General features: G+C 27.8%; 1 protein-coding gene across 1 annotated transcript in view; it reads right to left on the bottom strand.

Moving 5' to 3' along the window:
* Nucleotides 1-16,424, bottom strand: part of LOC111638513 (host cell factor 1-like) — a 198,798-nt gene that overhangs the window by 93,480 nt on the left and 88,894 nt on the right. The window contains exons 15-17 of the mRNA XM_023384229.1: nt 14,978-15,159; nt 12,588-12,647; nt 7,161-7,307 (exon numbers count right to left, since the gene is read on the bottom strand). Of these exons, the coding sequence (XP_023239997.1) occupies nt 7,161-7,307; nt 12,588-12,647; nt 14,978-15,159 (389 nt within the window). The remainder of the gene's footprint in view (nt 1-7,160; nt 7,308-12,587; nt 12,648-14,977; nt 15,160-16,424) is intronic.

Consider the following 16,424-nt stretch of genomic DNA (forward strand, 5'->3'; position numbering starts at 1 on the left):
TAGTATTTATTAAATTCCAAAATTTATAACAGCTTAAAATAAAATAAATTATGAAAAATGATTAAAACAAATGAAATTCAATAAAACAGACTCACTTAATTGTAAAGTACATTTATTAAACAAATTACTGATTGTATAAATTAAACACACACACAAACAGAATTGAATTGAATCGAATCATCTTTTGTTTTAAGCCAATTTTTGCTGTAAGTCAATTTAAAAACAAGAAAATCCAATAAAAGTAATATGAAAAAAATAAGTTGTTAATGTAAATTTTTTGTTTTAAAAACTTAATTTACTGTAATTTTATAACAACAAAAACATTCTAAACAAAAGTAATGACTCAATCAAATAACAAAACGATAAAAAAGGAAATAAATAATAACAATTTAGGCTTCATTATCTGTACAAGGCAAAATATTTTTTACCATAACAGTTTTTTCTTTGCGGGAAAGCACTGGCTTCAAAATCTACAGCATTTCTACTTGGCACAGAATCAATATGGTTACAATGATCCTATTAATTCTGAGCCATTTGTCTTTTAGTACAGTCATTAAATTTGCATTGTTTGAGCAATTTTATTTACTTATGCAATGCCATTATTATTCCACATGTGTTCTATTACATTAAGATCTAAAGATTTCACACTTTTGTCTTTAAGCTATTCCTTAACAATCCAAAGAATACATTATCTTACTAGAATATTTGCCCTTGAAACATACTTTATTTTGCCTAGAATAAGATAACGTACTAGAAGATTCCCTTGCACTGAAATCATCTAATTTGCCTTTTAACCCAATAAATTATGCCATATGCAAAGAAACAATCTACACCATTACATTGCCACATGTAGCTGATACATAACATATGTAGATGTCCCGAAGAAAATATGCAATCATATGCTATTACTTCTAAAAAATTTGCTTTTGTAGAAAAAATAATTTCTGAAAAACAATTTGTTCAATGATTTTCAGAAAGTTCAGTGCAGTCTAGTCCACAGCATAATTCAAAAGTTCCAATAGACAGTACCAGGAGTTCATATTGGCAGTGACAAATGTCAGTCTTGCAAACAAATACCCAATAAGGATAAAGTTCCTATGGAAAATTTTTATAGTGTTTATGATCAGACAATATTGTGAATTGTTTCTTGCAACCAAAGATGACTGTAAAGATAAATCCTTCCAGATCCAATCAACATGGTATGATTACTGTTCTTGTTGATGAGAGATGTGGAACAACATCCATAAGAACTTTTCCACAAAATAAAATACTAAGTATTTACTAATTTCTTCAGTGCTTGTATAATTGTGTGCTTGCATCAATAAATGTATAAATGTTATATATATAAAACATTTATTGACATACAAACAAAAATCACATAAATCATATAAACAGCTGTTCCAAACATACACAATATACAAAATGCATGTACTGAAAAAAATTCATAAACACTCAAAACTCATTTATGAAATAAAGTGCATATGTGAAGAATGGATAAGATACTTATAATGCAGTCATTTCTTGGATGGTGTCAGATCAAATATGTTATAATTCCCATAATTCTAACTGGACTTTATTAAATTAACATATTTTGCACCTTTAATCTCCAGCAATTTATTGTTTTTAATGCTAATGTTTAAAGCAATAATTACTAACCAATTTTTGTTAAATTTAAAACTAATGAACCATGTTCTATTTTAGTTCAAGTAGTTGTAAAGGTACTAAAGCTTGACCTTTCCAAGATATTTTTTGGGGATATCTACAGATATGTATATATTATTTAGAAGATACAAAAGACAATCTCGAAGTTATGGCAATGAATTGCTGTGATGACAAAAAGACTGTTTTTAAACAAAATGAATTGAATATTAGAATTATTACTCATTCACATATAATAAATGTACTTCCAATGTCAAAAATAATTGTAACTGAAGAAAGGATTAAATACCAATTAGCTACATTAATTGACATTGGTTAAACGTCAACTATTGATAACCTAATAATATATCAACTTGGAGTGATTGTTTTAGGCTGTGCCAACTAATAGTGCAAGGACATTAATTCAAAAATTAAAATTTCTTTTTTAATTAAAATTATTTTTGAAAAAAAAAAAAAAAAAACATTATAAGTTAACTACAGATAGTTTGTGTAGCAGTTATGCTTGAAATTATTTTTGTTTCAGAATAAATATTTAACATATTAGATTATTAATGCCTTTAACTTAATGTGCCTTTCAAAACTGTGTAATGTTCAATTTCCAAATGAATAGTTTGTTGGTTGAACATTAACTTTAAGAGCCGTCGCAAACTATCGCTTTGCGAGAGCAAAATGCTAGCAAACATGCGCTAGCACAACCGATGATGTCGAAGGCTCTGCCCCTTTCTTCTTGCCCACGCTGTTTTTCCTTCGTTAGCGCAGCGATACAAGAGTACGCTCGCTGTTCACAGAATTCAACAACTAGAGCATTTATGCTAGCAAGAGAGAGTGGGGAAGTCGGATGACTACATAAACATGTTACATATCGAAAAAGAAATAATAGAATTTTATCAATGTACGTAAATTACATGATTAATACATTCAGTATTGAAAAGAAAATAGTATAACCGTTGTAAGTAAATAGTAATATACAGTATAAATAGTTTTCGGCTAGTTAAGCCTAGTTAGGCTTAACTAGTATACATGTTTTTTTGCGTGCTGTTTCAAAGTTCAGAACGAAAACTGACTGATTACAAGTATAGGTTATAATAAAATCTTGTTCTATAGCCAATCTACATCTGTGGAATCCATGTCATGTGGACTACGTTACGCGAGCAAACATTGTGTAGTTTCTGGCTGCTTCGTGCCAGCGTAGCTTACCTAGCAAAAATGGCTCATAGCATCATGAGAAAAAAGGCGGGGCTTAGGAGCGCGAGCGAGCATACGCTAGCTCCCGCATCCTGTAGTTTGCGGCAGCTCTAAGACTTTGGAACTAAGTTCTTTTTTGGAATTTGAGTTTTTGATTACATTTATGGATATCTGAGGATGGGAGTTAAATAAATCTGAAAACTTACTTAACACCCAACAAAAGACAAAAGTCTAGAAGCATTGTTTTCACAACTGTATATATATCACATTATTGAAAGCAGCAATACTAAACATACATATGCCAATTTAATCAGGAAATTCTTAAAGACACATAAATAAAATAATAGTTGTTCTGTAAATATGCCTTGACTTTTCTATGGCATAATTTGCAATTCCAATAAACTATAGAGGGCACTTTATAAATTTAAAATAGCAGATATAAAAATTGGGCATATAAGTTTACTTCAGCATTAAATGATGTCTTATGCATTGTTAATGTGGATACACTGTAAAAAAGTAAAAATAAAAAGAATGCAAATTATATTAATCACATTTTAAGAAAATAATTCAATTAATATAATTATTATTGAATCATGTTTGCAACCTTGTAAAATTGCTATTATTATTTATAAAAAACAATTCAACAATAATAATTCCAGATGTGTATTGCTGGGAGTTCAAAAAAATACAAGCATATTTGTACATAATCATTGGCTAATTTTAAACCCAAAATATTTTTACTGTATTTTAGTTTGAAAAATTAGTAATAATATGTTTAAATAATGGTATTTTAATTCAAGACTTGGGTTACATACATAAAGGTTACTTATGGACTATTGAAGGCCATTTCAGGAATTCATTACCTTATATAAAAGTTACTACTTCACATATAAGGCAGGGCAACTTTTTGAGCCTTTTCTTTAGACAAAAGTCATGTCTTATATGTTATAAAATATGTAAGTTTTCTGAGTATTTATACTAAATCTTAAGAATCATAATGCAGTAATTTCTTTCGCAAGTAAATTCAGTTCTAAATTATGCTTAATGAAAGTAAAAATGCACAGCTCAGAAGAAACTTTATTTCTCTAGAAAGAGAGGTATAAATTTTGGGTCATCTTGATAAAAGAGAGAAAATATCATATGTTGCAAAAAATTTTCATTTAAATTAAGAACAATCTGGAATCAAAGAAAAATGGAAAGAACATCAAAACTGTCATTGCTGCAGGATCCTATTTCTGAAAGTTTGACAGATTTTTGTTAGTTTTTGGAACATAATATCTTTTCTCTTACTGATATTTAGTTCTATATACATGATTTTACAGGAACTTTCATTTTAACTACCAAGTTATGTCTTTAGAAAGACAATTTCACATAACTTGGTAATTAAAATAATCTTGGGTTTCAATCTTTGAACAAATTGGTTGCACTGGTATTGAACTTTATTTTCAGAAAAGTTTTACATTTATTATGTATGTTAAACACAGTGCATAACAGATGTGCATTAATAAAATCTAACCACTTTATTTTTAAGATACAGGGCTAATTTAATATTAAATTTCTTTAGATATTTATTATATTTTTCAAAAAGGTTCCTTATGTAAGGAAACTGATTCTTTAGCCCTGGATCTTAAAAATAAAGTGGTAGATTCTGTTAATAAAATCAGTCACAAATAAGAAAAAACAGATAAATCAACCCTACTAGTAGTAATATATAGAATACCGTGCATATGAAACATCTAAAGTTTATATAAAAGAAACAAACAAAAAATTAAACATAAAAGTCAAGGAACATCTGGTTGCCATCTGTTTACAGTGTGCAGATTCGCCTTGGTCCCAATACATGAATGAATATCTTTGTAAAATCAGGCTTACATAATATTAAGGTTTTGCATAAAGAAGGAAATCAATAAAACATCAACAGAAAACATGGAGAAAACGCACCAACATTGGTTTTTAGAGGTTAGTTGAAGGAAATCAATTTAAATATAGATTTAAAGAGCATATTGAAATTTGGAGACAAGTAAATAATATAAATTTAAACAAAGGAATGCAAACAGAATCATGATGGTATGATGTCATACATAGTAAGTACAGAGTTGAGCAGCAAACCAGTGATAGTCTATCATTCACCTTGACCGCATTATGCTAGAACAGTGTTTCTCAACGTGTTTTTCCATGTTGAGGGGGGCGATTAGTAACAATTTATATTTTGTGGAAGCGAAAAACAATTTTCTGGTGATATAGTAAAACATTATATTAAGAATAATTAGATATTTTATTTGTTATATTGTACAATAATTAAACAAACAACATTATACTAGTCCAGGGGTGGCCAACAGTTTTTGCCCCCAGGCTGAATTGGAAAGAAAACTTTTTCCACGGACTGAACCTGAGGCTGTCCTAAGAAGATTTTGAGGTGGTGCGAGATCTCATTGTGATGTCACTCCATAGAGACTGAATTGTAGATAGAAATTACAGATACATTTTTCACATTATCATGCTTTATCAACACTCTACGCTGTACTTATGAGATTTGTAATGGAGGGTTAACTCTAAATGCACAGTGAGTTGACCTTTTTCTCTTTTTCTTTAGGCATCAGAATTTTTCATCAAGCTATTCAGACTTCAGTACCTAATATCGAAAGATTGATCGTGGGCCACATAAATTCATTAGATGGGCCAGATCTGGCCCGAGGGCCATGTGTTGGCCATGCCTGTACTAGTCACTAGTCTATTCAATGCAGTGCGAATTTGGCATTAATCTTGGCTCTTGGCATCGGAATTTTGAAGTAAAGGGGGCGATACTACATTGAAGGAGGCAACGATTCGTTAGAGGTTGAGAAACACTGTGCTAGAATGTCCATGACAGCAAACGTTCACTCAATAAGACTTATAACAGCGTAAGTATTTCATAACTGTTTTTTGTAACATGTAAAATACTTGTAAGCATCATAGTTTAACTCTGTCACAACACAAGTTATATTGGAACCTTATTTTAAAAAGTATTGTATGAATTTTTTCCTTATGATGATTCAAAATACATATATTACTATAATATGAATAAATTATATTACAAATATTTGTGCTGTTAATTTAGTAACTGCAATTCTACACAATTTAAATTTGGTTTAGAATATTGCACCAAAAAGTTTTTTGATTTATGAACCATAAAAGAAATAAGAGAATTACTCATACTCCAAATCTCAGTAAAATAATTAATGAAATTATATTGTTTATTAATTCTTTTGAATTAACAATTTTGTAATTAAATTTAACTTTAAATAATTTTATTCAAACTTTTATAGTAAATTATTTAAAACGTATTTTTATAGATAAAATTTTTAAAAATGTCTTTTATTTTAATTGATTACTTGACATAGATAATCAAATCAAACAAAAAAAAAAATTATTCAAAATATATTCATGTTTTCTGTGATAAAAATTTGCAATTTTTTTGATCCTGAGACACAGCACTAAAAAGAAAATAAGGAGTATTTATTTCATTTTTGTTTTTTAAAAATACTCATTAGTTATTCCTAAAATAATGAAAAAGTTGCATTCATCCAAATCTTGATGACACTATTCTTTCAAGACTTTTCTGAATTGATGAAATATTTTCCAGTAATTTTGAAAATAAATGCTAAAAATTGTTAAGAAAGAAATAAAAATAATAAATTAAGTAAAGGCAATTTGTTTCTATTAAATCAAAAATTTATATAAAAAATACAGTATTAGTTTTCATTAAAGTTAATAGTTCTCTAAATATTTCTTATATAAGTTCATAAACACTAATAGCACCTTAAAAATGTTTTTGATAGGCAAATGCATCTTTAGAAGGTAAGGATAATATCTATAAGCAATAATAAAAATAATAACCTGTTTATTTTCTTGAATAGCTTATTAACTTGATCAATAATATTTATTACTGTTGAATTTGTTGGTCAATTTGAAAGGTTTTGGTCAACATTTTTTGCTATAACATTTCTATTGATTTACTTTGAATAATATAGTTTTTTTCCATATTGTGTTAAGATTGATTCAAAAGAACTAACTTCTCTGATAACGAAAAACTGATTATATTTTGTTGTTCATTAATAATGAAAATATAAAATTAAGCTGACAGAATTATACTTCAATTATCAGTACAAAATCAAACTGATTTCAAATGTTAACATTTTTAGACTTGTTTAACAATATAGCAGACATGACGGCTTTGGAATCAAATTTTTACAAAATTATTAATTTTATATCCAAATTGCCTATACTTTTTGATCTGCTTTCTTATATAGATATATATAAATATAAAGTTTTAGTACCTGAGGAGATACAGATGAGATTCCAAGGATTGTGGGCTGTGTAGTATTTGTTTGAGAAGTTAATATAGCAGTTGGTTTTCCTCCAGTACCACCAGCTTGTGTTGTAACCAATTTCACTATGGTAGCACCTGGTATAGTTGATTTTGTCTAAAGAAAAAGTATCATCTGATATTTATACTAAAAAATTTATTAATTTATATAACAAAACAATGCTTAATCTACAATCCTAACTTTTACAAAAAACATAAATTTTTTAACATAGCTGTTTGAAATTCTAAATTTAAATGCAGTAACTATTTATTTATTTTTTGTTGATCATCTAATATGATATTACATATAAATTTAATTTACGATATTTGCTATGAGAAATTTTGAGCAAAATGCTTAATTTCAGCAATTTGCTTAAAAACAAAAACAAATCAGATTAAACATGAACATCAACAACATTTCAACACTGGGGTTAACTCAACACCTTGTCTGGAATCTGTTACCAGTGTGTTCTGTGAATAATAAAGTTTATCATTAACATTTTCAAACTGTTGAATAGATTAGAATAGAACAAATCAGACTGTTAAATAAGAAATAATTTTTTTATAATTTAGGAATCATAGTAAATTCACTGAATTAACTTTTCCTATTTACAAAGGAGAATAAAAGATATAATTTTTACTTTACTTGAATTTAATGATATCATTTATACAAATACATATGTGATTGAATACAAACATAACATAACAGTTGTTTTAATAATTCTGCTTTGATTTCAGTCCATTATAATAATTGATACTACTGTCAATCAAGAACAAAATGCCTTTTCAAAAATAAATATTAAAAATTAATTCAATACAGTAGAGCGTCAATTATCCGAAAGAATTTCAGTCGGCAAATTTAAATTTTCGCCAGTGCTGTGGCACTGCAATCTTTGGCTATGGCTTGGGCTACTCAAATATTTTACATTTTTGATACTAAATTAACTTCTGAAGTATAATTTTTTATTCTTTTTATATTTTTCAATATATTTATTTTGTTTGTATAAAATAAAAAAAAATAATTTTTAATGATACAATAGTCTTCATTAGGCATAACATCAACGAAAATTCAATGCAAAGTGACACGCAATGGAGAAAAATTTCCACTTGGGATAGATTAATATATTATTTCGTACATAATCGGTTATTCGAAATATCGATTTTCCGAACAACCCCAGTCCCCAATTGATTTGGATAATCGACGCTCTACTATATTTTGATTATTATAATAGTTTAATTATGATAAATACCATATTTATTCACATATAAGCCAAGACATTTATTCATTTTTCACTGCTTCAAATTCCTAGGTCGTCTTATACGTGCAAGTGAAAGACACTTTACCTTTTTGCAATAATTTTTGTGAATTGTATATTTGCATTTTTTACCGGATGCTGACCCTCTGGTGTTTAAAAACAAAAGTATTTTATCTGGGTCATTTGAATTGTTCTTGTGTATTGTCAGGAGTAAAGATGAATAGCAATAGGAAAAGCAAAGCTTTTGAATTGAATTCCAAATTGAAATTTAAAAATCACATGGGAGTCAGATATAAGTTATAATCCATTCCCATGTGAAAACAGATGACTATTTGGAAATCAAAATTCAGAGAACTTCATAAGTTTAATTGACGGAAAGTGGATTTGTCTGTTAAAAATTGGCAAAAAAAATTCCCGATTGTCCAGCTTTACATGAACAAATTATGCTGTCGATTTTACAAGATTTTTCCTTAAAGTTTAAAATGCCAGTAATTTTTGTAGGACAATGTATGCATTTACATGCATTTGATATTTTATTTGTAATTAAACAAAGTAAAATTAGAATTGTATTAATAAATCTAATTTTCTTTATTTTGATCTTTAAAGTCACACCTTGCCTATATGCCAGATCGTCTTATACACGAGTAAATATGGTAACAAATAACTAAAAAATCTTTGTAAATATATATTTTAATAACATTAGTAGAATTAGTATATATTATTATTATTATAATGACAAAACAAAAAAAATGAAGATAGTAAAACAATTTTATCTATAACTATATTTACTTTATATTTGCAATAATATTAGTTCTGAGAATTAGACGTGCTATTTCAATTACTCAATTACTATCTCAATATTTCTTGTTTTAATTACTTTGCATTATTATGTTGTTAACTAAGCATTTAATTTCACATACTAACAAAACTAACTGTAATTATCAATTTTTTGAGTCAAAAATATTTATAAATTGAACAACATTAAAACAAAAATCAGTTTTATTTTGTAAATAAAATAATTTTGTAAAAAATAAAAATTATAAAAAAAAAAATTTGAAAAATTCTAAATAAATTATGACATCACTTGTTCATATGAAAGAGTTGTAAAGTTGAACAAATACACTTTAATCAATCTGAACTTAGGATCCAATCAAAAAATAATTTTATCCAAAATTATATCACTCAAGTTATTCAAAAAATGATTAGTATTAACTAAAAGTTTTTGTTTGCTAGTTTATTTTCCTTTAATCAGATGAATGCTAATTCAATAAATAAATTAGTGTGTTAAAGTTAATTTTGTAATTAAATCTACAGGATAAAATAACAAACAGCTTTAAACAGTCTATTTCAGTGATTTTCAATAGGTATTCCATGAAAATTTTTGAAGATTATTAAATAAATTACTTTTGAAAGAAGCCCAAAGAATAATTAAGTGTATGTGTCAAAATTAAAACCTCTGAAAAACTTGTATTTAAATTGTTATAACAAATAAACGTATACATAATGTAGTAAAAATATACATTCATAAACAAAATTATATGTGCATAATTTCATCTAAAATGAAATTTTCTTTAAATCAAAAATGTATCTACAATTGTCTGCATTTAATTCAAATTATTTTAACTTAAACATAGTGGGATGTTGAGCAGAAGGCAATTTTCATGCCACTTTTAAATGAAAATTAAGACTTAATGTTAATTGGTTTTATGTAAATGAAAATTATTAATTTAACCTGTCCTACGTTGTTCCTGAAAATATTTGTATTGACCTGCATGGGCAATCCCGAATATTTTCATGTTTACATCGGAACATTTTTTATACTAGATGTCGCTATGCGTCACAATTTTTATATTAAAATGAACTTTTAAAATATAATTTTTTTTGTTTCTATATTATTCAATATATTTATTTTTGTGAAACATAAAAAAATAATTTTTTACGATACAGTAGACACGATTATTATTTAGAAAAAAAAAAATTTTTAGGCTTAACATCGACAAAAATTCAACATGGCGTTACAGGCAACAAATAAAAATTTCAACATTGAATAGGTTAAATAACTATTGTTGTAACCTGCTGCTATTTTAAGGAACAACAATACTGTTTTATTTAATTCACAAAAAATACAGTAGAGCGTCGATTTTCCGAATCAATTGGGGACTGGGGTTGTCCGGATAACTGATATTTCAGATAACTGATTTACGTACGAAAAAATAGTTTAACGTATCCGATTTCAAAATTTTTCTCTGTTGCGTGTCGCTTCGCGTTGAATTTTCGTCGATGTTAAGCCTAACAAAGACTATTGTATCGTTAAAAATTATTTTTTTATTTTGTACAAACAAAATAAATATATTGAAAAATATAAAAATAATAAAAAATTATACTTCAGATGTTAATTTAGTATCAAAAACATAAAATATTTGAGTAGCCCAAGACATTGCCAAAGATTGAAGCGCCACAGCACTGGTGAAAATTTAAATTTGCCGACTGGAATTCTTTCGGATGATTGACGTTTCGGATGATTGACTTTCGGAAATTCAACGCTCTACTGTATAGACAAAAAGACTTAGGTTAAGTGGCAAGTAATATGGCAATAGAATGTTTACAAACAACTTTAAAATCACATAATTTTCCCCATAAAAATTTAATTATAGGTTCAAGTGTGCTTGAGATAAAAAAAAAAAAGTTGAAAAACACTGGTCTATTTGCTAGTTTAATAGTTTTAACTTTTTTTCAAAATTCTAATGCAAGATATTTTATAATGCATTCACAAAAAAGTTATGCACCCAGATAGAATTGTCCAATTACTGCAAAACATACAAGCTACAGAATGCCTTATAATCACTACCACAGTGTCAAAAGGCTCACTGTTTTTGCAATTTTGAACATATATGTTGTTTGGAGATCTTGCTAGGCATGGCTATACAACACAATCAAAGATATTATGCATAGCTGACAAAGTTTGTGAAAAGCTCTATCATTGGCTCAGATAAGAAAGCAGGATGGCTCTTTCATTGAATTTCTCACCATCTGGGTTATTCTGACTTGACTATTAACAGGTACTGAGGGGAGTGCATATATCAAGACAAAAATACATGGTTAGGCAGGCTCTACACATCCCAAAAAGATTGTGATTGTAAGACAATGAAAAACTGCTGCAATGGAGTTTTTGAAAAGGAGTCACCTATAGAAAGTTGGAAGCCTCACTACAAAATCCCTTCTCTTTGATACTGACTGACAACTATTAGTAGCAAATTTGCATACATAGTGACCACTACGCATCCCATCATTATTATATTAACAATATTGGCTCAATTTGCAATGATATTATGACAGAGTCATGTACTGCTAAGGCCTGCAGCATATCATTTTTAGTAACAAATCCTAGTTCTGTTTGGCAATGGATATTCACATTGTTAAAATGTAGAGGACAACTGGCCTTTATTGTTGAGTGTGTCACTCAACAATAAAGCAAAATCAGTAGTAGGGGCAATGTGCTACAATGTACCAACTGCAGCAATAATTGGATTGGTCTGGAGAGCCATTTCATAAAATAGTTCTAATAACAATATAAGAAACACTGATGACACGGAGGTACATTTGGAAAATCTTGTGACCTCATGTTGCCATCATGGTAGAACTGCCAACAGATATTCTGCAACAAGAAAATGCTTGACCACACACAGATAAGATTTTTCAGGAATATCTCCATCAGATTTTACACTTCCTTGGCCTGCATAGTGTCCACATGTGTTACCCATCAATTATTTGAGGGACCAGATTGTACACAAATTTTAGACATGGATGTGCCTCCATGCCTGGACCATATACCACTACATGAATCCAGATGATGGCCTTATAAGATACTAAAGGTTCCTTTAAATTGATGCTGTATCACAGGATATTCTCCTTTTGCTATGATATTGTAATCATTTATTATCATCATCATCACATTCATATTAATAAAGTTTCATCCAATTCTAACACCACTTTGGTGCCCAATTTTCTATCAATAAATGTATAGTATTAGAAATAAATTTAACTGTCAATACTTGATTTAAAAAGCTAACATATTAATATACTAATTTTTTAAAGTTATAAAAAGATCTTATGTATAAACTTATTAACACAAATTCACTTACTTGTATTTGTTGTCCCTGAACTGTTCCAGATTTACCTTGAATTAAGCTAACTTTTGGTACCTATTCATTATTATGAAAAAAATAAAAACTTTGTTTAAAACAAATAAACATAGTTTGACATTGTTATAAAAGATAAATATAAATTATAAAATATTTATTTTATAGCAGATAATAATATAAACTATAAAATCAACACAAATAACATCAGTGTAACCTTACAGTCTTGATCAGGTCAATGAAATGCATATACTATCTGGATATTAATATTAATATTACAAAAGGAAACTAAAAAACTGAAATATATAGGAAATTATTTTACGTGTTTGAAGTGTAATGTATGTAAAATAAAGATCCTCTTTGGTACAAGTTAGAATGTTTCTGAATTTGGATACCGCTGGCCATTTTAATTTTGACACCACAAGTGCTGAATAGAGAAATGGGACAAGAAGACTTTAGCTTTCTATAAAATTCATATATAATGTTTTCAATCTTCAACCGATTGTGCTAGTTAATGATGACAAGAAAAAAGTTATTTTCTTTGTTTCATTAATATATGTCACAGGACATTGGAGAAGCAAGTTACTAAGAATGAAAAGGACTAACAATAATATACAAAATGTACAAACCAATTAAATTGTAAAACACAAGAGCACATAAGGGAATTTGTTTGTTCTTAATCTAATCAGATATATAAAACAATGAATAGAATTTAAGCAACAAGTTTTGTAATAATGACAAAGTAAATTTTCTGTACATTAGTTTGATAAATTTTCTGTACTAAACAGATTAAAGGACTAGAAGCATTAATTCATTTAATTTAATTTCATTAAAATTAGTCTATTGTGAATATAATCTATTAATAGGACTTATAATTGTTAGTAAAAAATTATAAATTTAATATCAGATAGATCTATCTTCATCTGATATTAAATTTAAAGAATTATTCTGCACCAAATAAAGAATTATTTAACTTATACAAGTAGAAAAGATATAACAGTAAAAGAAAGAGTGGTTTATTTATTAAATTGTAGTTGTCGAAATAATTTAACATATGTAGGAAAAACAAAAAGAAGATTGAAAATAAGAATAAAAGAACATATAAGATCAGTTCAGAAAAATTATGCAAATACAGTAGCACTTCACTGCAATGAAAAAGGATGTGAAATAGTAAGTAAAGAAAAAAGCATGCTTAAAAGAAAACTTTATGAACACAAATATAATAAAACAAGATGAAAATAAAATCAATGATAATAATGGAAAAAATTTAATTTGAAATAATTATATTTATAGAGGACATCGTAATAATAATGCTATTTTTATCTTTTAGCCTGATAAAAAAAATTAATCAGGCTAAAAGAAAAATTACAGAGGAAAAATACAACAATCTATTTGGTATTTTTCATTCAATAATTGGAAAAACTTGCAGACTTACGTATAAGTTAGGAAAAAGTTATCTGAAGTATTTTATGTATATAATTATAGTTTAAATTTTGCAATTAAAAAATTTTGTATTTTAGAAATGTAACTGATAAAACACCTGCTGATGAGGGATAAAAAGTTTGAAATACAAGAAAATATTGTATACAAGTGCAAATAAAAAAAGATTATTCTTTTGAACCAATAGACTAATTCAGTCTCTCTAATTTCATCTGCAGGTTAAATCAGTATAAGTCCCATTAATAGATTATAGTCAAACTAATATTAATAAACAGTTTATTAATAACAGTTTATTTATTATGATATCATATATATATTATATTCTGACATATATAAATACTTGTATGGAGAAAAAATTTAATAAAAATTGCCAGTTCAAATATAAAATAATATAAAAATTGAAAATGTCATTCATTTAAGAAACTTTTGAAAATAATGCTAATTTTATTTTTTGAATGTTGTAAGTATTTAACACACAAAATGATTTAGCCCATTTACTTTCACAGAGTGATTATAATTAGACTGACCCTATTCAGAACCTGATGGTGCTGGTTATAACAGACTTATGTTGATGAAACTTGGTATATAATGCTATTCACATCATGGAGAACAAATTTCAGAAAAACAAAAATTAGTTCAAATTTTCACCACTAGGCAAAAACAAGGGCATTTAGAACAACAACATAAGTCAGTAAAGCAAACATTAGTTTATACTATGTGTTCAATAAGCAAGCCATCTATGTCAATTACATGGTGGAAGCAAAATATGGCATGATTAATTATTGCATCAAGCTTTTTGATGGGAATATTGGTAATGCATGGCAGTACTTTTTTTTAAGATTTCACATTTATCAAAATTTCATTTCTAATATATATTAATTTTTTTTTTTGCTATTAAATTAACATAACCTTAAAAGAAAATCCTACATTTCACAATCATTGTAAATACTCACTGTAGCAACTGTTACTCCTTGACTTGTCTTAACTAAAGTTACAATTTGTGGTTGATTAGATGTTGAACCTGTCTTTCTCACAGTAATAATTTGTTTTCCAGGTGATCCACTCATTCCTCCTGCAGCATTAATCAGTGTTGCTGGATTACTTACACGCAATGTTTGAGTTCCTGTTGCTCCACCTATTACAAAATTATTTGTTATTTAAATTTTGATATAAATAACAGAAAATTACAGGGTTTTATTTTTACAGAAAAATATTTTTAAAATTATAATGACCAAATTAATAAATCTGCAATTATGTTTAGAGGAATTTGCAGGAACATGAACAATCTAATACAAGAGGATATACAAGATTCCTCTAACATAAAAATCAACTATGCAGAAGAAAGAAAAAGAAACACAATGAAAATTGTTGCTGGAAACATTTACTTAATTTGATGGAATGATAATAGTATCGTACAGTACAATCAAAGAATATTATGAAAAATTACACTGTTGATTACAAGACAAATTAAATGTCCATTACAAAAAATCCATTGAGATTATTTAGATAATCTTAACAAATTTTTTGTATCAAATATTTAATTTGTCTTACTGTGAAAATGGAAAAAAGCAAGTTACACTTCTAACGCTTGTTTCTTTTCGTCTATCAAAAAGACAAAAATGCTGTATAAACAATAAAAGAAATATGTGACGTTTATGGTGAGGGTGCTGTAGCAGAGTCAACTGATTGAAAGTGGTTTGCTAAATTTAAAGTGAGCAATTTTAACCTTGAAGATGCTCCATGCTCAGGAAGACTGGCCATTATTGAAGAAGACTGTATCAAAACATTATGGGATTACAATCCTCCTTACACAACTTGAGAAATAGCTGACACAATGAAGTCATCAAACAGTACTATATATCAACATCTGTAGAAGCTTGGATATGTGAATTGTTAGGACATTTGCATACATAATTGCATTTGCCTCACAACTTAACAGAAAAGAACTTACTGGATCACATGTCCATTTTGCAAATAGGAATGAGATCCAGTACATGAATGAAAGCCTTTAAAAATGAACCTTTTCTGAAATGTCTAATGACAGGTGATGAAAAGTGGATTTTTATAACATCAGCCGAAAAAGATCATGGAAAAAGAAAAACAAACTGTCATTAAAAACACCGGAGACCGGTCTTCATCCAAAGAGCATGCTCACCATTTAGTGGGATTGGAAAGGAATTCTGTACCACAAGCTGCTTCCACAGAACCAAACAATCAATTCTGATAAGTATTGTTCCCAACTACATCAACTGTAGAAAAATATCTAAAGTTGACCAACAGAAAAGACATTGTGTTTCATTAAGATAATGCCAGAATACACACTTATTTACAAACACTCCAAAAATTATTGGAACTAGGCTGGAACATTTTACCCCTCTACATACTCATCTGGCTTGCCCT

Source organism: Centruroides sculpturatus, unplaced genomic scaffold (assembly GCF_000671375.1).
Source record: "Centruroides sculpturatus isolate CEXI.00-Female unplaced genomic scaffold, Cexi_2.0 scaffold1124, whole genome shotgun sequence".
In the NCBI taxonomy this organism is placed as follows: domain Eukaryota; kingdom Metazoa; phylum Arthropoda; class Arachnida; order Scorpiones; family Buthidae; genus Centruroides; species Centruroides sculpturatus.